General features: G+C 38.2%; 1 protein-coding gene and 1 long non-coding RNA gene across 6 annotated transcripts in view; one reads left to right on the top strand and one right to left on the bottom strand.

The window, feature by feature from the left end:
- LOC118931485 (uncharacterized) overlaps nucleotides 1-24,482 on the top strand; it is a 102,292-nt gene that overhangs the window by 25,707 nt on the left and 52,103 nt on the right. The gene's annotated exons all lie outside the window — the stretch shown is intronic.
- The window catches only part of LIPK (lipase family member K), a 60,614-nt gene continuing 47,575 nt past the window's right edge, over nucleotides 11,444-24,482 (bottom strand). For both annotated transcript variants that reach the window (XM_057505862.1, XM_057505863.1), the window contains 4 exons: nucleotides 19,148-19,294; nucleotides 17,205-17,276; nucleotides 15,439-15,510; nucleotides 11,444-12,337 (listed from right to left, as the gene is read on the bottom strand). In XM_057505862.1, the coding sequence (XP_057361845.1) occupies nucleotides 12,083-12,337; nucleotides 15,439-15,510; nucleotides 17,205-17,276; nucleotides 19,148-19,294 (546 nt within the window). In that variant the 3' untranslated portion in view covers nucleotides 11,444-12,082. The remainder of the gene's footprint in view (nucleotides 12,338-15,438; nucleotides 15,511-17,204; nucleotides 17,277-19,147; nucleotides 19,295-24,482) is intronic.

The raw sequence follows: 24,482 nt of genomic DNA on the forward strand, positions 1-24,482 counted from the left end.
ATGGTTATTTGGGAACAAAAGGTTATAAGCAGGCAGTGCTTGCCCCTGAAGTCCACTATTATTCATTAACTGCCTTGCACACAAATACAAAACAAAATTGCTACTGATTAGTCATTTTTCTGCTATTCATCCTCCAAATTATCCTTAAATCTGAAGACCATCATGGCACAACCTCCTGTCTTTCGCACAATCTGCATCTCTTATTTTTCCATACATCAAAAAAATCTTATAAATGCAGAATCGTTGAAGTTTTTTCTACATAAGCCAGATCTCTTAGGTGACAATAACCTTCCTCTCGTCTTTATACCAGTGCTGGCCAACAGACATGTGATGTGAACTACATATATAAATAAAACTTTCTTATAGCCTTATTTTTTTAGCATGTCAAGAAACAGGTGAAATTAATTTTATATTATATTTCACTTAAATCAATAGATCCCAAATAGTATTTCAGCAGGTAGCCAATATCATTATTAATGAGAGACTTACTATTCTATGTTTTTGCCCTAAGTCTCTGGAATCTGATGACTGGGTTGAAATCTGATAACCACACTCTAAGTGCTTAGTAGCCTAACTAGACTAGTTGCTGTATGTTGGGGAGTGTAGGTTGGTAGTAGCAGCCCTGGGCTTGTTTCATTTTCTTGAAACTTTTCTTTAACCCAGTTCTTTATATTGTATCTAGTGCTCCCCCAAATATATAACTTCATATTATATATTTGACCTGAACTGAATATCTGCTTGCCTGAATCATCAAACATCTCTTCTCAGGTGCTTGGCCTCTGCTCCCAACTGAGCTTTGAGTCTTAATGTCCAGCAACAAACAAAAATAAATAAAGCAAAAAACATTCCCATGCACACAAATATTTAGCAACATTCCTTTATCAAAAGCACAATATCCACCAGTGTTCTGGAGGTCAATAAATCTAGAAAGACAGCTTACATTGACTACACTCCAATGAGTCCAAGTGCCAAACTATGCTTCAAAATATTTTTTTTTATGATTTAACATTTCCTGAGAGAGAAAATGTCACCAACATGATTATGCTATTATTTAAAGTCATTTACAAGTCTGGCAGCTTTCTGGATCTAACTTTTTGAGAGTGTTGATTGAATAAACAACAGTTACATGTGTGTAATTAATGTACCAGCTTCCTCCAGAGGTTTTGCTTTGAGACCATTGGTATCAGCACAAATTCACTGCTTGTCCCTTAAAGAGGATGAATCCTTAGTGTAGAGCTGAAAAAATATTTGTCCATGGCTAGCTTTGTGGTTCCACATAGCCATGTAATAGTCTGAACTGCTTTCATCTCTGGCTGGACCACCACAACCTTCTAAGTCAAATCCCTGAATCCATCTAATTCATTCTCCACATGCAGCTATTGTCATTTTAAGTCACACATTTAACTCTGATCCTGTCTTAAGCACTCTTGAAATTAAAACTTGTTAATGGCTTTGCAATCAGAACCAGTGAGTGGTTAGGAAATGCCAAAAAGCAGGGCTCTGCCTAACTTTCTGAGTTCACCTTGCCCAGCTCTCTCCCCATCTCCCCATGCTTCTTTAATTTTCTCTAGTAAGTCTGGCTCCTTGCCACCTGAGCTCGTCCCCTGCCTGTAATATCTGGCAGATTCATGGATCTCTTCCTCAGAGAAGACTTCCCTGTCCACCTTGGTGAAGATGCAGTTCTTATTGGAAGAATCATGACAACTGTAATCAAAGATTTAATTACATGAGTATGCAACTGGAGGGTATCTGCCTTTTTCATTAGTCTGTAAGTTTCACTTGTCAAGGAACAGTGTCTACCTAATTATTCTTTGTGTTCTGAATGCCTAGTTAGTTCATAATAGATACAATATTATAGCAAAAAGATTAAGAGTTTGGTAAAGTTAAGATTCCAGGGTTTAGAGAACTGACACTTTGGGGTGAGTTGTCCAATATCTACAAACTTCACTTCCCTCATCTACAAAGAAGGGATAAGAATGCGTTTTATAAGGTTAATGTGAAGATTAGATGAGATAATTCATATAAAGTAATTAGACTTACTTCCATATGGAAAAGGCTCTATACTTGAATGATTGTGCATATAGGTAATGATTTTTGTCAAATCATGTACTTCCTCTATCTTTTTGACCACCAAGTAACAATTCTTTTTCATACTAGGACTTTCCAAGTGTTTTATTACAGGGAAAGAATGCGCTAGTGTGGCCAAAAAAATTGATACAGTTCTTTTGATAGCTGGAGTTTTAATGTAAATTACAAACACATGTTTTGGTTTATGCTTTGCAGCTTCCTATAAATTTCAATTATGTGACCCAGCATGTGTAACTGCAATCATTTCTGGGACACTGACAGGACCAAGGGTCAGGATATGCCAGTCTACTATGTCACAGACACCAAGGCAGTGCCTCTCTGTGAAGTCTTTGGGCCCTGCCAGCCAGCTTTCCCCTGCCAAGTCTCAGATGCCATGTAATAACCTCCCCCTCTTTATTTATGCCAAGAAATTCTTGAGAAGTGAATCTTAGCCAAATATATATTAACTGCATATCTTAAAAGTACCCCAATTTCTGCTGGACCCAATCTAGTGCTTAGAAGACAGAGGACACTCCTAGCCATTCAACAACTATTTATTGATCACTGACTGAGCCTGGGTAATAGTGAGTGCCGTCATGAATGAGACAGACGGATCCACTGCGATGAGACAGCTGGCCTCCTGCCCAAGTTCACTTGGAAATCAGTTTAGTCTCCACATCCCTTGCCCTTCCTTGTGTCTGTAGACACATCAAACCTTACTTTAAAACTTTGGTCATTCTTTTCCTCTCCTAGGATGTCTTCTCTGACCCTTCAGCTTTCTGTGAGTGTTTCTTTGAGTTTCAATAACATTTTGTGCCTAACCATTCATGTGGCACTCAGTGTCTGTAATGATATGCTGGTAACTTTTGTACATATGATTATAATCACACAGAGACCACACCTTGAGAGCATGTGGAAGTGCTCTAGGGAATTAGAGTTATCAGCTAGTTCCTTGCCATTTGATCTTGTTGGGTACCTTAGTTAATTATTTCTGATACTTACCTTTGTCATGTGAAAAATGGGTGTACTAATATTTAACTCATAAGCTATTGTGAAGATTGAGTGAGATATTGTGTGTCTTATTCTGTATTTGGCAGGTAGCAGGAACTCATTAAGTGTAAGTTCCCCTTCTCCATGCACACAGTACCTCTCCCTTCTCCCTTCATTATCGAATAGTACAGCATTGGGTAAAACACTGAAGATTATTTAATTGGACATGTGAATAAATGGAGAATACTTGATTGAAAAATTCCATTATTCTGGAAATATTGTACTGTGAGAGGCAGTGTAGAGTCATGGTTAATTAATAGTGTTGGCGCATGTAATGAGACAGCTTTGGGTTCATCCCCCCACCAGAAGTGTGGGTCCATCACTTAAGGAAGTTATAAACTTTTCATAAATTCAGGCTCCCCATTTGTAAAATAGGAGAAACATGGAGTCTGTCTTCAGGACTATTATGAGAATCCAGTGAGATAACATTCAGAAACTGCTGAGCATAGTGCCTGGAAAAAGTGTTTCAAAATAATAGATGGAGATGATTTCTATTAGTGTTGTTATGATAAATATATCCAAGTCTCAAGAGTGCAAGGAAATGGGTCTTGTGATTAAACATGACTACATGTGTTATTTATCGTCTTGGTATACTTAATTCCTATGTAAATTAAAAATTCTATTTTTCATAAGGGATTTGGTCATCATTAAAAATATTAAGCCATTTCCTTTACAGAGCACTTTATAAATAATATTTATTAATCCCTTTCTATGTAACTGGCATTGTGTTAAATTCTTTTAAGGCATTGTCTCACAACAACCTAATAATAGACATACTAGCATTATCTCCACTTTGCAGACAAAAATATGGACTAGAGTGACTCATTAACTTGTCTATGGATATAAAAAGAATGGAGCTAGGAACCAAACCTAAACAATTTGACTTCAGGGCCCATGCTTAAAGTGCTATGCTATACAAATAGGCTTCATGTACATCTTTAGTCTTCATGACGATGTAGGTGGAAGGCAGGAACAAGTTTCTTCATTTTGCAGAAACTGAAATTGCCAGAATCAATGATAAGTGACTTTTCCTGGGTCACACAGCTAATCACGGAGCTAGCTCTGGAAGGTGCATTGTCCAACACTAACATGAGCATTCTTCGCATAGGGATTCCATGTTACCAGTCAATAAGAGCAAAGAGTTATGCCAGTGAATGCACCTTGAAAGGAACATGAAGTGCCATAGAAATGAGAGTGATTTTTATTATGATGATCTTTGTAACTATGGATACAACCCATGTGTCCTTGATCAAAGGGACTAACAGGGAACTGGCTCATTTCACTATGCCTATTGGATCCATCTGACTCCACCATAGTGAGCAGGAGACGTCGCCTGGAACAGACACTGAAACAACTGGGCCTGAAGATGGAACCCGAAAGGTGTGGAAATGTTCCAGCTCATGTAAGAAATCTCAGCTATGAAGAAAAAGGAGAGGGCTTTTCTTACAGAGGATAGTGACTTCTCAAAATTTCTGATTCTAATAAATGTAAAGAGAGGAGTGCTCTGTTGTGGGTTGGGTAATTCTCTGGTGTTGCAGGGCAGGGCTTCATTGAGAGGAATTACACTGGGTAGGGTCAAGCAGATGTGGCAGCTGCCTTACAGGGTTGCGGCTGTGAAAAAGCCATCGCAACACACTTGTCAACAGATTTGTCAGAAGAATACCAGCTAAGCTGGCAGACCCAACCTTGCTCTCTGCCAGCCTGGCTTGACTCAGAACTTGGGCAGCCTGTTTTACATACTCACATCCACTCCTGTTTGGTGCTGGCATCACCAGTTTCATTCCTTGCCCTTGATGCTGCCTTAGCCACTCCCTCTCTGGAGCTCTGGTGGCATAGATTTTGCTTTAGTCTCCCTGTTTACTTTAAATCTGTGTGAAATTCTGGCCTTGTCCACTGTACAGAGCCCCAAGAGTTCTGTAATAAGCAGGAGCTTCCCTGACCAAGACAACCTATCCTGGGCCTCCTCTTCTGTATCTTTAGAGAGATTAACACAGGAAGTGTGAAGACCTGGAATTTGGATTTGGATAACTCTGGACTCAAGATCCAGACGGCTTCTAATTCTTAAATATTTGTCCTGAGTTAGTATTTCAGTCTTTTGAGCACCACTGTTGTCTTTCAAATAAGATAAACAAAGTACCTGTATACCATCCAAAAGAAAAAAAACAACAAATGCTGCAAGGTTGTGGAGAAAGGGGAACCCTCCTACACTGCTGGTGGGAATGTAAATTAGTTCAACCATTGTGGAAAGCAGTATGGAGATTCCTCAAAAAATTCAAAATAGAAATACCATTTAACCCAGGAATTCCACTCCTAGGAATTTACCCTAAGAATGCAGCAGCCCAGTTTGAAAAAGACAGATGCACCCCTATGTTTATCACAGCACTATTTACAATAGCCAAGAAATGGAAGCAACCTAAGTGTCCATCACTAGATGAATGGATAAAGAAGATGTGGTACATATACACAATGGAATATTATTCAGCCATAAGAAGAAAACAAATCCTACCATTTGCAACAACATGAATGGAGCTAGAGGGTATTATGCTCAGTGAAATAAGCCAGGCAGAGAAATGTAAGTACCAAATGATTTCACTCATCTGTGGAGTATAAGAACAAAGAAAAAAACTGAACGAACAAAACAGCAGCAGACACACAGAACCCAAGAATGGACTAACAGTTACCAAAGGGAAAGGAACTGAGGAGGATGGGTGTGAAGGGAGGGATAAGGGAAAAAGGGGCATTATGATTAGCACACATAATGTGGGGTGAGGCATGGGGAAGGCAATATAGCACAGAGAAGACAAGTAGTGACTCTATAGCATCTTACTATGCTGATGGACAATGACTGTAATGGGGTATGTGGTAGGGACTTGATAATGGGGGGAGTCTAGTAACCATAATGTTGCTCATGTAATTGTACATTAATGATACCAAAATTAAAACAAAGAGAGATTTCAGGGGGAAAAAAACAAAACAAAAATATAGTACCTGTGATTCAGAGATGTGGGCAGGGATAAATGGCTTAGGCCATGCCTTTAATAAATGCTAAGTAAGTTACTAAGTGCTAAATGTTAGCTGTTTTTATTACTGTTCTCATTGGCTTGTAATTCCCTAGCGTATTTTCTAGATAGGGACACTGAGAGGCCAGGAGACGCACCACAAGTTCCCCAGCTAGTGAGTGGCAAGGCTGGGGTCTGAGCCCAGGCAGTCCGATTCAGGAACCTGCTACTTTAACCACCATCTCACTGCTCTGTGCCTAGCCTCAGCATATTTTAAACTTGATACAAATAATAGAATAAGAACCATGTTTTCCTTGTTTCATACCATATCTCCATCCTTTAACATATAAGAGGCACAGGTCAAATTTTTTAAATTAATGACTTGTAACTTGGAGGAGTTGCTGGGAAACTCCTTTGGCAGGGATTACAAAGATATTCTATCACCAAGGAGACTGCTGACCCCTCATGTCTTGCACAAAGTAGGCTTATGGTGGAACTAAAGAATGATTCCATGTTAAAGTTTTCTCCCCTAAGAGGTACCAGTGTTCAGATTTCTAAACATGTAATTCAAAACCAAACTAAAAATATTAAATTAATATGATTGATAAGATGATAATGGTGATATACCTTGAGACTCCTACTGAAAATAAATTATAAATAAAAATGGAATGTTTTTAAGATAGTACAATAAAAACAAGAAAATTCTAATTGATTAAGAATTGATTGATGCAAAAAACAAGTCTCAAAATAATCAGACTTAGTTGTAAGTAAGTTAACTGGCTGCCAAAATAATTCCAACCCTATTTAAGGAATAAAATAGAATTTAGCTCTTATCACTGCAAAATTCAAAGTGGGCAAAGTTATGACTTAAATTTAATTACATCCCATTCAGTTTAAGGCAAACAGTGTGGGCAAATCCTGTCAAAGAGAATGGGAAAGATGTGTGAGAAATACACAAACCTTGTCTGAATGAACAATGTACATTTGGTTGAGGAAACAGAGGCAAATGTAACTGGAAAGGCAGGTGAAGTCAGATTATAGGGAACTTTGAAGTGTAGATAGGGGAGTTAGGATTTGATGGAATAAAATAAAAAGCAGCGAGCCACTGTAATTTCTAGTAGAGTAGCATTTCATGGTGAAAACACACTTTGAAAGAGTCACAGGGAGGATGGATCAGTGGAAAAGCTTTTAACTGAAGGTGTTAAAGGAGTGAAGCTTTTGCAGAGGAAAACATGTAGTGGAACTACTACCTTGGATTGGATCCCTGTTGTGGAAATAAATCTTATTTTACTCACTAACTCATACACCTTGGGCATTCATTTGAATGCTCAAGGACTGTGCTTACTCCTATCTAAAACCAGAGGTTTGGATTTTTATCACAGTTTCCTGCAACATGCTGATAGTAAGAGACAATTTTAGATGAAACATAAAGTAACTAAAATTTTAAACAAATTTGTGTATATATACATATATATATATATACACATATATATATATTATAATCACCTACTTCATGTCAAGTTAACAGAATGATGTAAGTTTTAAAAAGAATCTTCACTTTTGTTTCTGGCCATGAGATAATAACAGGGTCTGGAATTATCAGCCTATCACGGAAACTAGAAAACTGCAACAAAAGCAATAAACAGCAGCTTTCAAACATTGGAAATCAAGCATTACAGGACTGTGATGACTGGGAAGAAGAAAACAAAAGAGGTGTTTCCTGTGAAAACGTTCATTTTCTGCCTACCAGCAATTTCTAGATTGCAGCAAAGGTAGGGGAACCTGAAGAAATCTTAATGCTCTAATTGACTTAAGGATACAGAAACTGCAATTCAGAGAGGATATGGAGAAAAAATGTGTGGGTCAGAACATGAGAAAAAGAGGAGCAATAGAGAGAAAGAGCTTTGAAGTGTGGAGAAGTATCTCCTCGAGCCTTTGGCTTAATTATAATTTGCCCATGCAAAGGGTAAAATTCCAGAAGAGTGGACAAAGTAAAACTCTCAGAGAAAGAACAATTGCCAGGGAACTGTAAGTAAAATATTTCCTAGGTATATATAGTGCACATAGGGGTTGATGTGAATTCCTACCATCCAGTATGCAGGGACCTTTCTGAACAAGGGAGGAATTCAATAGAGTCCTCAAAAAGTGCATGCCTTAGTAGTGGGTAAAACTTCCTGGAGGACATATTATTCTAGACTTGCCCTTAAGAAGCAAAAACCAAGTCTCAAAATAATCAGACTTAGTTATAAGTAAGTTAACTGGCTGCCAAAATAATTCCAACCCTATTTAAGGAATAAAATAGAATTTAGCTCTTATCACTGCAAAATTCAATGTCTGGCATCCAATAAAAAAATTATTAAGCATGCAATGAAGCAGGAAAATATAACCCATAACCAGGAGTAAATCAATCTATAGAACAAACTAATAAAACAAAGATAACTGAATAAGCAGCAAATATGTTAAAATAGGTATTAAAATACGTTTGCTATGATAAACAATTTAAAGAGAAACAGAAGATGTAAAAGAGAACTAAACAGGAGTTCCAGAGGTGAAGAATATAGTATCCAAATTTTTTTAAATGCACCTGAAATGATCATAGCAGATTAGACATGACAAAAGAAAAGATTTATGAATATGAAGACATAGAAATTATCTAAAGTGAAGCACACAGAGGAAAAAAACTAGGAAAAAAACACAAAGACCTACAAAAAATATTTGAAGAAATAGTGGATACAAATTTTCCATATTTGTTGAAAACTATAAATCCACAGATCCAAGAAGCCTACTGAATTCCAAGGAAGGTATGCCACAAAACCACACCAAGAGTCACTGAAATCAAATTGCTAAAAATCATTGGTAAAAAGGAAATCATAAAGGTGGACAAAGAGAAAACAGTACATTAAGTACAAAGAAACAAAGATAAGAAACCACATACTTGCAAGAAACTATGTGTGCCAGAAGACAATGAACAACATTTTAAAAGCACTGGAAGATTAACCACAAAATATGAAGCATGTCAACATAAAATTCTCTTGTTAGAAAAAAATGTCTTTCAGAAATGATGGCAAAATACCTTCACCAGTCCAGCTGGAGATTCTGGGAGCCTCTCAAACCTTTTCTATAACATAGGTGCTGTTCCTCTCCCCTTCTCCTGGGGTAGAAGTCTCAGGACTGTGTACCTTCTCCCAGTCGTCACAAATAATCAGGGAAATGCAAATCAAAACCATAGTGAGATATCATCTCATCCCTGTTAGGATGGCTGTAATAATAATGAAGGCAAAAAACAAACAAAAGTGTTGGCGAGGATGTAGAGAAACTGAAACTCTCTCTTTTTTTTATTAAAGTTTCATTGATACACAATCTTATGAAGGTTTCACATGAACAACGTTGTGGTTTCAACATTCACCTGTATTATCAAGTCCTCACCCCCCCACCCATTGAAGTCACTGTCCGTCAGTGTAGTAAGATGCTATAGAGTCACTACTGGTCTTCTCATGTTGTACTGCCTTACCCGTGACCCACCTACATTATGTGTGCTAATTATAATGCCCCTTAATCCCCTTCTTCCTCCCTCCCCACCCGCCCTCTCCAGCCCCTTGCCTTTGGTAACTGCTAGGCCCTTCTTGGAGTCTGTGTGTCGGTCCCTCCCTGTCTCTGACCCGCAGATAAGGGAGGAGACGCCGTGAGATATCGAAGATCTGAAAGGACCAGCCAGGGAACTCGAGGCTTAGCAGCGCAAGAGTGGTGCTGAGAGGGCACCGTTCGTATTTATTGAGCAAATACATGTTAACGACAATAGAATTCTGTGTGGGGGACTTAATACACAAGGATTAACTAACTCTAAACTTAATCCTTGTCCTGGGGCGCGAGGTCTTCCATGGTATTGAAACAATAGCAAGGGCAATTAGGTCACAGAAACTGTTTTGGTCTCGTTTGTTCTATTCTTGATCACGTATCAAGAATTACAGGAAAAATAATCAAGTCATATATGATTATACATTTGATTTCTATACTTGATTTATATATTAATCCCACACTGTGAATCTGCTGCTTTGTTATATTCCACAAATGAGGGAAATCATTTGGTATTTGTCTTTTTCCAGCTGACTTATTTCACTGAGCATAATACCCTCTAGTTCATCCATGTTGTTGCAAATAGTAGGATTTGTTTTCTTTTTATGGCCAAATAAATTCGATTTTTATATGTGCCACATCTTCTTTATCCATTCATCTACTGATGGACACTTAGGTTGCTTCCATATCTTGGTTATTGTAAACAGTGCTGCGATAAACATAGGGGTGCATATGTCTTTTTGAATCAGGGATATTGCTTTCTTTGGGTAAATACCTAGGAATGGAATTACTGGGTCAAGTGGTATTTCTATTTTGAGCTCTTTGAGGAACTTCATATTGCTTTCCACAATGGTAGAACTAATTTACATTCCTACAGCAGTGTAAGAGGGTTCCCCTGAGAAACTGGAACTCCTACACACTGTTGATAGGAATGTAAAATGGTAGAGTCACTGTAAAAAATAATATCAAGATTCCTCAAAAATTAGAAATAGAACTACCATATGATCCAGCAATCACACTTCTGGGTATATATTCAAAAGAACTGAAATCAGGATCTTAAAAAGATACATGCATGCCCCTGTTCATTCCAATATTATTCATAATATCCAAGATATGCAAACAACCTAAATGTTATTGGTAGATGATTGGATAAAGAAATGTGCTTTATACATACATACAATAGAATATTATTCAGCCTTAAAAAAGAAGGTAGTCCTGCCATGTGCAACAACATAGGTGAATCTGAAGGATATTATGTTAATTGAATCAAGCCAGTCAGAGAAGGACAGATACATCATGATTCCAGGTATATGAGATATCTAAAATAGTCACTCATAGAAGCATATAGTAGAACAAGTGTTTGCCAGGGCCTGGGTAAAGGGGAAAATGGGGAATTGTTACTTAGCATGTATAAAGTTTCATTTATGCAAGATGAATGAATTCTAGAGCTCCACTGCACAATACAGAGTCTATAGTTAACAATATTGTACTACACATCGAAAAATCCATTGAGAGGGTAGATCTCATGTTAAGTGCTCTTGCCATAGTAAAAAAAGAAAGAAAGAAATGACGAAATGAAGGCAAAACAAGACTTTAAAGCAAACAAACACTGAGGGAAATCAATCACCAGCAGATTTGGAAAATAAGAAATGTTCAAGGAAGTTCATCAGCCCAAGAGATACAGGACAATGGGAAATAAGGAACAGGGTCTCTCAAGAATTTAATCAGAGACAAAATAACAACAACAACAATAATGATAATACTAATAGTTTATTATTATTATACTGTTATTTTACTATTGCTGATAACAAAGTACCACAAGCTTAGTGGTTTAAAACCATATACATTTATTATATCACTGGTTCTATGGGTCAGTAGTCTGGGTGTGGCATGGCTAGGTCCTCCACTCAGGGTCTCACCAGGCTGCAATCAAAGTGTGGCCAGCCTGCTTTCTCAACTGGAGGTTTACCTAGGGAAGAATGGGCTTCCAAACTCATTCAGGTTTTAGGCAGAATTTATCTCTTTGCGGTTATATGACTGGGAGTCCCAGCTTTTTGTTGACTATCATCTGGAGGCCCCCTGCAGATGGTAGAAGCCACATATAGCTACTTGCCATGTGGCTTCCTCAACACACTTGTTTACCTCATCAAGCCAACAAGCGTATCTCTTGCTCCAGTCTTCTTAGACGGATTCTTATATAATATAACGTAGTCAGGGAGTGACATCCCATCATCTTGCTGTCAACATAATCCAACCAAGAGTGTGACATTCCATCACCATTGCCTATTCTGTTGGCTAGAAGCAAGTCTCAGGTCCTTCCCACACTCCAGGGAGGAAGATGACACAGACGCATGAGCACTAAGGGGTAAGAATTATTGGAGGGGTCACCTTAGTCAGTGGATGACATTACTATCATGCAAACATTCCTCCATCAATCTAATTAGGTCTTCGTAAATTTCCTGGGGTGCATCCTGTCCAAGGTAAAAATCTACATGATTGTAGTGTGGAATATACTTGTAATAAATAAGCCTCGTAATTTTGGGGAGTAAATTCTCAACATCCTTGGGATCAGCCACACGGTCCTGTCCACCACTCCATACTGCTGTTGGAACATCCATTTTAGTGACGTTGTAGAAAGGAGGTGTAAGCTAAAAATAATTGGAGAGGAAAAAAGAGTTTACACAGAAAACCACATCATAGAAGCAACATTAACTATAAATTGTTAATTCTCCAAGCACTAAAAGTGGGTAGTGAGGATATACTTGATGACATAAAAACATCAAAACGTTACAATTACTTGAAAGCATTTTTGTGTAATAATATGAATTGTGAGTTAAAAAACCACAGCTATTATATTCCTGATTTGCACTGTTGGGAAAACAGAAAAGGTTTCCAGAGGAAGAGGGCTCTTAATTTCTAGTACCACTTGAACCCAGTGTGTCCTTTACAAACAAAAAAATTGGATAGGATAAATATAAACACCCTTTCTCATATGCCGATATCTGAGCTCAGGGGAATTATTTACACATGAGCAAACTCTTCAGGGAGCATTGAGACCAATGCACAAAAACAGACATCTGAAATATATTTCAAAGGAGCCAGCCTGTTACAGAGAAATAGAGCGGCTGTGGTGCTAATGTCTTAGCAAATTTTCCCTTCCCTCCTCTTTCTGGTAACACAGCCTTTCTTGGGCTGATACAACAAAGCCCAGTCCCTGGTAAGAGCAGTCCAGAATGACCAGGCCTGGCCAATTCGTCCTTCATCTTTCTAGCCTCAGTAACTGTATGAAAGATGGGCTCATGAGTAAAACTGGGCCCGAGTTCTCTCTGGATCTTTTTGCCAGAGCTATGGAGAAAAATATTTGGCTTTTTCTTTGGGTTTGCATTTGAAAGAACTACATGAGCTAAGTCCATCCAGTCATCATCTTACTACTATTTTAGAAACAGCTTAAGAATGGAAACAACTTAAGAAGCAAAATTGAGAGAGAGAGGGAGGGAGAGAAACTCCTCATGACAGTGTTTATGCCTCTGGCTATTGTGAATTTACCTCTTCACTTTTTAGTTCAGTAAAGCTGTATATATTTTTTGAACGTACAATAGAGTTGGTTTCTGCTACTTGCAGTTGCCAGTCTTGACTATTCCCATGTTCTATGGATGAAATTGTGTTCTCCCAAAATTTGTATGTTGAAACCTTCACCGTCAATGTAATTGTATTTGGAGATTAAAACTTTTAGTGGATAATTAAGGTTTTAAATGAATGCATAAGGGTTGGGTCCTAATCCAAAAGGATTGGTGGCCTTACAGGGAGTGCAAGAGATATCTCTCTCTCTCTCTCTCTCTCTCTCTCCGAGAACGCTCACAGAGAGGCTATGTGAGCACACAGCAAGAAGGTGGCCTGTAAGCAAGGACGAGAGGCCTCACCAAAACCCCACCATGCTGGCACCCTGTCTCAGACTTCCACAATTTCACCTGTGAGAAATAAATTTCTGTTGTTTAAGACACTCAGTTTGTGGTATTTTTTTTTTTGCATCCCAAGCAGATTAATACACCATAGTTAATTCTGGCAGCAAGATTAGGAAGGAAAAGCAACATGGACAAATGTATAGATCCTTAGGAAGCAATAACCTTGGCCAGGGAGAGATTTCTTAAAGGACTAAAATGTGCCTGGGGGAGCCCCCTGACTTGGAGGCTGTGTACCTTGAGTTCTCTTAGCAGGGTGATGTTCAGGCAGAGAGCACTGGCATAGTTCCAAATATGACTATTAGTTGATGGATTGGTGCCTGGGTCTTTGCATTACTAACTATCTTAAGTATACTGCCCTAATGTATAATATTGGGAGGTCTTGGACACAGGCTTGGACCAATGAGAAGACAATAAGAAGGGCAGAAAAGGAAATGAGTATGGATTACTAGCCCTGACTAGTAGTGCACACAGGGGAAGGTGGGCCCAGAAAAGCCTCATGCAGTGTCCCAAATGCAAAGTGCAATTACTGAGAGAAGAGGTATGCTGCTCCTGACTCTATAGTTTTCTCAGAATAATGCAGAGTCCATAAATATTTAAATGCAAAGATGGAGAAAGATAAGGAATAGATAACAACACAACACAGAGACTGCAGTAAATATTAGCAAGCTTTAAGGCACAAAGTGGATCTAAGGAGTCCCTGAAATCAGAATACCTTTACTGTAGTGATTTTATACCCTGCTAAACACGAATGGGGAATGCAGAAGGTGGCAAAACAAAAATGAATCTCAAGATCAGGATCCAAATGAGAGATGGTGGCTTTTGGTAAAGAAGTTTTTGCATTTTTTTTTAAACGAAATATTAGTGATTACATTGCTAATTGCACCCATCTAATTTGTGTTATTACATACACTTGTGAGTAAGCCTGTTAAAACTGCATATCATTCACCCTCACTTTGTTTTGCATTTTCCTTTTTCCTCCAAAGTCCCAGGCAAACTATTTATAATGAAACCTGTCATTATGTATTTTGGTAGAATCTGGAAATATAGTAAGTAATAAGGCTAATGACTGTGACTCAATTCTCCTCCTCCAGGTAGGTATCTGTGTCCCCAAGTAAGGTTGCCATGTAAAAAGCTTTTCCTAGAGCAACTATGTACTCTTGCCAAAACATGGACTTGGTTAGTTTTAAGAGGAAATACTTCTTTGACATAGTGTGGGACTCTGTTATATGGGGACACAGCTCCCTATATGCATATAACTATAGCCATTTAGGAGAAAAATCCTGTTTTCACACCAAATGAATTTAAGCATTTTCATTATTGTAGTTAACATGGCAGCACTGAAAATTTGCTTTTCATAAAATTTCCACATTTCCACATCAGTGATTTGAAAAATCCATGTATCTTTCATGACTATTTATTCAATTTGAGCTTGAGGTCTGTCAGCAAGAAGCCAAAATTATTATTGGATTCCTAAAATGCTGGGAAAAAGTAACAACAATACACATTTCCCTTTAATGTATGGTTTTTGCTCCAGAAGTTTTCATAAATATAATTATTACAATTTAACTAATTTATCTGAGCCTCTGGCAAAAGGAGACAATAATATTTACTTTGCAATGTCACTGTGAGGATCAAAAATAATGATATGGTTTGTGGCGAGAACCCAGTAAGTGGAAACTGATCTATATAAAATATCTGACATAGTGAGTGGGACCTAGTAGGTGCTTACTGAGCAGATACTACTTTTATTAGCTCAATGCAATTGATGGATATTGTTATAATCATACCTGGTGGAAGTGTATCATGTTCTGATCAGGGTTTCCCCAATCAAAAGCTTGGAATAGACCAGAATTAGCAGCCTATGAAAAATAAAAGTAATAATGCATTAAAATGATATAAGAAATCAACATAAATTTAACAATACTAAATAAGAAATATAGAAAGAGGATTGACATTATGTCCCACTCTTTAGGCACATGAGCTAAAATCCAATAAAGGATAGTAAAGTCAAATAATAAAAATGATAAAAATTGATACTAATATATAGAATTGACTGACAATCTTGTACTCTTCCCTATATTTCTCCAATGAAAATATTCAGACAGCAATGCCTTTAAATGTTACAGTGCCGTACATAGAAATGTTTAAAAGGATGCTGAATTGAATGATTATTGATATCATGGCTTTAAGAATTTTTATAATTTTTTGAAAAATAGCATCTGCCCTGTCTCCTACGTTAGTGGTGCTATGATTAAAGAACTTTATATTTTATTATCAGTGTCAGATGGTGCAAGATATTATACTAAATTCTCTGTTCCTAAGCATTTTGATTACTCTGGAAAGGAACGTTCCTTCACAGAATGCCCTCAGTGCTCTCTGTGTGAGTTGCAGCAATGCTGTCTATCTCCTGTCCATAGGGCCAAACAGTGTGCCATGTGGGCAGTAATGTGCCCTCAGGCTGAGTGTCTGAGACACCATGCATGCCCTTTTCTGCATTTAATTTCTAGACTTCACATACTAGAATAGAAGCATTCACAGGCCTAGGGGTTCCTTTTTTCTGTTATTTGCCACCCATGTTGGGTTGAGGAGGCAGATAACTTTCACACTTAGGTGAAAGCAGGAACACAGAGCAGGTGCTCAATAAGTGGGAAATTAAAATTGTATTACCTGGAAGGTCATGCCCATCAGAGTCTATCTGTCTCCTCACCAGTAGGAGGCCCTATGTCCTAACCATCCTTCTTCCTATAGGAACTTGAAACATTTATCTCCTGCGTGCAGAAAACTTCAAAAGAATTTCAGAAATCCTCAACTAGTGTTTCTGGCTATTTATAGCAGTGCTTTTGGACTTTAAAGCATGGAACCAATTTATTAGGGTATAGGTTAAAATTAAAATCTCTAGGGATTTCAGAAATATTAAAACTTTGGGTACACACCTCTCTTTTGCACACACACACACACACACACACACACATCCACCATTCACTTTCATACATACTCAGCTCAGAAGGCTATATCACTTGAGTATCGAATTTGACTTATCTCTGAGCTTGCTTAATATTGAGTTATATAACAACAACAACAAAAAAAAAAACTGAGGGTAAAACCAGAAACCATTAATCTGTTCTAATACCTCCCTAACATTTAATTTGCTCTGAATAAAGCATGATTTCCACACTCTGAAATGGCCCATATGCCAACGCCAATGGAAGGTTGATCAGATCTTTCTGGCATAGTCCGTATCGTGTTATATGAAGTTCTATTAGAGCTGATGATTTCCTAAAAGAGGAAATACAAGTTTTCCCTAGAAAAGGCAGTTTGGAGTAATCTAAGGATTAGAATTCAATAAGAATATGTGGAACCAGGACCAAATACCAGACACTGAGGCCCAGAGAATAGAAGGGAGTAAAGGCAATCAGTATGCACTGGTGCTGATTCCAGAAACATTAGCATGATGGGGCCAGTGCCCAAAGAGCCCCGACAGTGAGCTCCCTGGCAGCACTCCTCCAGGAGTTTGAGATGTGTGAGCATCACATCAGGAAGAGGAAACACATACCTGGGCCCAGTGCTGAATATTCTGAGTAGATGTCCCTGCAGGGATCTGTGCCAAATATACATCTAAACGACTCTGCAAAGCAAAGAGATTCTTTCTCATCTGGATGTTAATTATATCATCAGTACATTTGAATATCATTATATATTTTTTAAGAAAACTCTTGTACCCTACCCTCTGAAGACATACTAACCAAGAAGCTTATCTTTACGATCTTTCTGTGCCCTTAGCTACATTCTTCTATTCTGGACAGTGTCATCTTAAAGCCCACACAGGGCATCCCTCTGGTCAAAGACAGAAGGTAATGTACTTTTTCTTTCCAGCCACAGCTCAGACAGATCTGAGTATGGGTGTCAAGGGATAAAGCCCCAGTGACTGTCTTTATCCAGGGTCAAGTCCCAAAGGACATTCCCAGAGTTCATTTCAAGACATGGTGGCAAGATTTGAATGATTCCTTTTGCTTTCTGATTTAAAAAATTTAGTAAATATACTACAGGGCTCTTTAAAAGTTTATGAGATGTAATCCACCAAGTATTTTAACCTCCATGAATATTTAAATATCTTATGAATCAAAAACAACCCTTTGATTTTTTTTCATATTTTCAACTGCAATTGGTTTTTTAGTATACAAAAGAGTTATTTTTCCAAAAAAGTGAACATAGAAATATCTTGGAGCTTTAAAAAACACAACTCCTTATGAGCTACCCAAACCTACTCAGGGAGTATCAAAATTTCTAGGGTTGAGTTCTACACCTGAATATTTTTTCAAAGTTTCATAAACTTTAGTTATGCATCCCTGGTTATGCACCACCAAAATAAATGTCATTGCAGGCATATTCCATAGTCCAGTCCCCAACAGCAAGAAAAAAGGCAATCTGACTATATATAATTGTACAATGAGGGCCTCCAATAAATGTTCAAGTGTGTTGTTTTGTGAAGTCCTTCTTTAGTAAACTTTCAGGCTATTGCAATAATAGAGCTTTTGCAATGATCTTTATTGTGTTTACTTAAAGGTCTTTTTACTTAGTTCTGCCTACATAACATGCTTTCATCTATATGCTATGCCTCCATCTAGGTGATAAGTAAGCATAGTTTCCCTAGTGAACTGAGGAAGTGATAAAGGGGTGTAAAAAGGCATTGGTTAAGACATGCTTTGGATGAACAGCCTTTTATAAATCTTGTTTGACCATAAGGAAAGTGTTAATCAGTGCTTTCTACTAATAGAAGGAATCCAGGCTCTGGAAGGAAGTCTGTGAGATATTTGGAGACCATCTTCAATTTTGTCCTGCCTCTGGTTTGAAACAGATCTCCTCCCTAGCTGGGGAATAAACAGTAGGTTCTTCTCCTCTCCATCCCTCCCACCCCCACTGTCTCCCCACTCTTTGAGTCAGCTCGCGGTAACTAAGAAAAGAAAGGATCTCAGTTAAATTGGAAAGGACTCAACAAGAAGCCCAACAGGTATCCCTCTCAGTAGCCCTTGAACAATGAATCCGTAGCTGTCATTGAAGAGCTATCCCTAATCTCTTTGGATTAAAGAAGTAAGTGGTTCACAAAAGACTATTTCCAAATCACCTATGAAGTGGAAAATTGGTTTAAATACAGATGTCTGGGCTCACTTACTGAAATTTTACTTCAATAAGTCTTAGATAGAGCTCAGACACAGCAAAATAAATTTCAAAATCATAGCCTTAATGGAAGTGAAGGACATTTCGATGGGGGCACTTTGGCCAACAGCAAGAGTTGAAGAGTTTTCAGTGACAAAGCCTTCTCTCAAATCCTTCTACTAAAGCAGGTGGACTCAGCCGTGGTTGGTAGCCAGGAGCATGTACTCGCAATCCAGGAGACAAAAAGGAGACACATGTAGTTTCCGTGCAATTCAGAAGGAACTCTCCAAACCTCTGTGCAACCAAACAATAGCTTTTCTAGGTCCAACTACATACACATACCATATTTAAGTTTTTTGGATCAAATCCATTCAAAATAAACAGGAAGTTGCTGCAGATACGACGAAATAGCTTCCGGTTGCACACTTTCGTGGCAATGAATTCCTCAAAACGTGTATGAGGATAAAACATCTTTTCACCAAGCAACACCTGCAAGATCCATTAAGATATTATCACATTTCTGACCAAAGTATTTTGGACTGAATCCATGTTTACCAAACAGCTCTCTGGTTACAACTTGATTTTCCAGCTGTTGCTATTTTCTCAGCAATTATGTTCTCATCCTATATAAATAAATCAGCATGTTAAAAAAAAAGATATCATCAAAGTTCATGGATGTGGCTGTTAAGAGTGGAGAATCAGTGGCAATTCAGAAAAGACTGGAAAGGTGTTATCTGCTCAGGTGATATCTATTAATCCTCAGTGAAACCATGTTTGCCTGTTATATTTTGTTTTGTAGTTTTCCCAACCCACCTTTGTGGTATTTTCAACTCACTTCTTGATGTCTTTTCCCAAGATTCTTTACTTGGGGTGTTTTTGGAATGCCCCTTGAGAGACCTGTCTCCATGTGAAACTGGTAGCACTTTGGAGTCAGCCATATTTTGGTTTGATTCTGAGCTCTGTCTCATATTTTAGGAAAGTATTTCATTTTTATTATTCTGAATTTCCTCAACTATGAAATGGAAAATTAAAATCCACTAAGTAGGACTGCTGTGAAGATAATAGATCATGTTCAAAAGGCATCTAGCTCAGTTTTTCAAACATTGTAAATTTTCCAAAAACAATAGCTATTATTGTAATTATGATACAGACTTAATGGACCATTTTTCCCAGAATCTTTTAATGAACTCTTTTTCTAGAGGCAAAAGCTTAAAACAAAGAAGTGAATCTTTACTAGAAGAATTTCAGGCAATGTTGCAAGTGAGTTGAAATTATCTTTTGAACTTTAGGAATTCTTCAAATTATAAGCTCACATTTAAACTCTGTGCTTATAAATCCAGTCTTGCCTTTGTTTCATAATATTTAGTTTTATAACATTAGTATAATAAACTTGATATGAAAGTAAAAAGAAACTTTTTAATTCTTAAAACTTTTGGAAATACCTGTTTACAGTAAAAAACTGGCATATCTTTCTCCTGGAATCCTTTATTAACTGACAATTACAATTAAAAACAATAATAATGAACATTTACTTCTATCATACTAATGCACTACAAGATCTTATACTATCTTTAGTAAACTAGATACAGTAAATTCCAATCCGGTATAATTTGTCAAATTCTGTGGTTTGAAAAATGGTTATCTTATGTGGGCAAAGGTAATCTTCATTTAATGGAATACTTGATATTTAATGGTTTATTTGATATTCCATGAAATGTTAATGTAATAAATGATATACCACACTTTATATACCCTTTCATGCCAGAGAAAGCAAGGGATGAAGGAGAAAAGGAGAAAGGGACAGGATATACTATGTTTAACTAACTCAAATCATACTTATTTAGGTCTGGAAAACAATAATTAACCATCTCAGACATTATCTTACTCATTCTGGCCTCTTATTTTGTCGCAATCACTGGGACTCTTAGACAATATATCAGATTATTTATTTAATCCATTTACCAAATGGTAATTCTGTCTGACTGTCTATGTGACGTTATAATAACAGCAGAAGCAGACGTATACAGCAAACTCATCTTTTAAAAGGATGTTGGCATCTATCTTCTGTTCTCAAGTGTGACAGTCTAAATAGCTTGCCATATAGATAAGTAATTAAAATAGAAGGCAGGATCCGATTTTAACCAGTGAACATTTTTTTTTCATTTATCAGTATGTTTGTCATCACACTTGGCAGAAAATTCATGTGAAAGGAAACACCTAGTTCATAGAAGTATTCAACCATGAAAATTTGATGTGAAGAAAGAGGTTGTATTTACCATAAGGGGTGTGTTGTTCTTTGTTCTGACAGTTGGTTTTCCCAAATACAGGGTGAATTTAGCATCACAGTCTCTAAGTACACTCCACTTCCATATTCATGCATAAGTGAAACTACATACATTTACCAAAGGATAAATAATTACTCCTTTACCCTAACCTAAAAGGATAGTAATTCAGGCTGGCCAGCCACACAGCACTCACTCACTTGTAGAATGCAAACACACTGACTTACAGGTGGAATCCCAAGTTGGTTTTGTAGGGGGCATGTTTGTCACAACAGTATGGAGACAGGTTTCTTAGCCTTTGACTACCTGCGTGAGAATTAGAAAATGTACCCCTTCTTCTGGGCACAGGGCTCCATGCCTAGGCACATGGCTTGCCAAGGAGAATATGGGCTGGATTCAGCCCTTAATGTCTGCTGGGCTGCGCATCCTTGTGCATGGATGCATAAGGATCCAGGACTGATGTCTTCGAGTTGACATTGAAAAGGTAGGGAGATGGCAATATACAAGAAATTATCACTGGCCATTGATGACCTGGTCAAATCTGGGTTTGAATTCTGACTTTGCAACCCATTTTAGCTGGGTGATTTGGGACAGGCTATTTAGCCACTGTGAGCCTCAGCTTCTTCATTTAAGAAATGGAGACAATACTATCAATCCTTTTTATTAGAGACAGCAAGGGCAAAGGGTCAAAGCAAGCTATAGGTCAGAAAAAAGATAGGCCAGAACACAAATGTCTTTGAAGAAATAATTGCCCAGGGGCATAAATGCCCAGGGGCAGAATAAGGGAAGCAATGGGAGGAAAGGATGAACAATTGGGAAACAGGATATCTGAAACCCCTAGTGCTATGGCTTAGAATCTAAAATAAACTCAATTAATAATACTAGATAATATTTACTGAGCACTTGCTGTAGGCCAGTTATGATACTTAAACATATATTATTTCCATGGATATCTCAAACAACTTGACAAATGCCACATGTTTTCTTAACTGAATTTACCCATTTATTCACCATTCTTTCATTTTCAACTTTATTGAGGAATAATGGATACCATTAAGATATTAAATATCTTATAAATGAAAGTTTGTATACTTTGGCCTATATCTCCCCATTTATCCTTCCTCTGGACTCTGACAACTATCTCTATTCTGTTTCTATGAAATTGGCTTTTAAAAACTATATTGCCCATGCAAGTGATTCCATATAGTATTTGTTTTTCTTTGTCTGGCTTATTTCATTGGGCATTGTGTCTTCCGGTTTCATCATGTTGTTGCAAGTGACAAGATTTCCTTCTTTCTTTTGTTTTTTTCATGTTCTTCAAAAATTTTTCCATTTTAATTTGTTGAGGAATCTCTATACTGCTTTCCCAAAAGACTGTACTAATTAACATTTCCAACAATGTTATAAGGGTTCCTTTGTCTCCACATCCTTGCCAACATTTATCTTATCTTTTTGATAACAGCAATTCTAACAGGTATGAGGTGTTATCTCATTGTGGTTTTGATTTCTATTTCCCTGGTGATTAGTGATGGTGAACACCTTTTTGTGTAGCACCTTTTGTGAGCACCGTTTCTATGTCTTAGGAAAAATTTGTGTTCTGGTCCTTTGCCCATTTTTAATTGGATTACTCACTTGTTTTGCTGTTGAGTTGTGTGAGTTCTTTGAACATTTTGAATATTAACTCCTTAGCCAATACATGGTTTGCAAATATTTCCCCCCATTCTTTAGGTTGCACTTTCAATATATTTATTGTCTTTTTTTGTGTGTGCAGAAGATTTTTAGTGAGTTCTACTTGTCAATTTTTGCTTTTTAGCTTTTGCTTTTAGTGTCTTATCAAATAAATCATTGGTAATCAAGGGGAGCCAAGATGGTGGCATGAGTAGAGCAGCAGAAATCTCCTCCCAAAACCACATATATTTTTGAAAATACAACAAATACAACTCTTCCTAAAAGAGAGACCAGAAGACACAGGACAACAGCCAGACTACATCTACACCTGCAAGAATCCAGTGTTTCACGAAGGGGGTAAGATACAAGACGTGGCCCGGCGGGACCCAAGCACCCCTCACCCCAGCTCCCAGCAGGAGGAGAGGAGTTGGAGCAGGGAGGGAGAGGGAGCACAGGACTGGTAAATAGCCAGCCCTAACCATCCGCACCAGAGCGCAGACACAGTGCGTGTGTGGGGTGCTGAAAACTAGGTAAACAGGGCAGTAAGACCTGTGAGTGGGTCCCTGCAGCTAGTGCCCCTGGGACAAAGAAAAGCGAGTGCTTTCTGAAAGTCTTAAAGGGACAGGGACCCCACAGCTGGACAGAAGTATCCCGGGACACTTAGCCCAGCAGCTGGGAATCCTCGGGGAACTCTGGGCACCCTAACCCCTTGGACAGCAGGGCAGCTCAGAGGCCCCTCACAGAGATAAACAGCCTCCCAGACATTTCCCCTTCGACGCGGCTCCACCATATAGGAGCAGCGGCCTGAGGCAGGCCATGCCCAAGGCAACCGCAGAGCTAAACTCCATAGCAGCCGGGCAAGAATCAGAAGCCCCATCTGTGCGCAGCTGCCCAGCACAAGCTGCTAGAGGTCACTGTTCTCCCAGGAGAGGAGGGCCACAAACCAACAAGAAGGGACGTTCTCCCAGCCATCACTTGTGCCAGCTCCGCAAACTATCTCTATCACCATGAAAAGGAAAAAGAACTTGATACAGACCAAAATCACAACCCCTGAGAAGGAGATAGACCTAACCAGTCTTCCTGAAAAAGAATTCAAAAAAAAAATCGTAAACATGCTGACGGAGCTGCAGAGAAATATACAAGAGCTAAGGGATGACGTCCGGAGGGAGATTACAGAACTGAAACAATCTCTGGAAGGATTTATAAGCAGATTGGATAAGATGCAAGAGGTCATTGATGGAATAGAAACCAGAGAACAGGAACGCATAGAAGCTGATGCAGAGAGAGACAAAAAGGATCTCCAGGAATGAAACAATATTAAGAGAACTGTGTGACCAATCCAAAAGGAACAATATCCACATTATAGGGGTAACAGAGGAAGAAGAGAGAGAAAAAGGGATAGAAAGTGTCTTTGAAGAAGTAATTGCTGAGAACTACCCCAAACTGGGGGAGGAAATAGTTGCTCAGACTACGGAAGTACACAGAACTCCCAAGAAAAGGGACTCAAAGAGGACAACACCAAGACACATAATAATTAAAATGGCAAAGATCAAGGATAAGTACAGAGTATTAAAGGCAGCCAGAGAGAGAAAAAAGGTCACCTACAAAGGAAAACACATCAGGCTATCATCAGACTTCTCAACAGAAACCTTACAGGCCAGAAGACAATGGCATGATATATTTAATGCAATGAAATAGAAGGGCCTTGAACCAAGGATACTGTATCC

This window comes from Manis pentadactyla, chromosome 8, assembly GCF_030020395.1.
Source record: "Manis pentadactyla isolate mManPen7 chromosome 8, mManPen7.hap1, whole genome shotgun sequence".
Taxonomy (NCBI): domain Eukaryota; kingdom Metazoa; phylum Chordata; class Mammalia; order Pholidota; family Manidae; genus Manis; species Manis pentadactyla.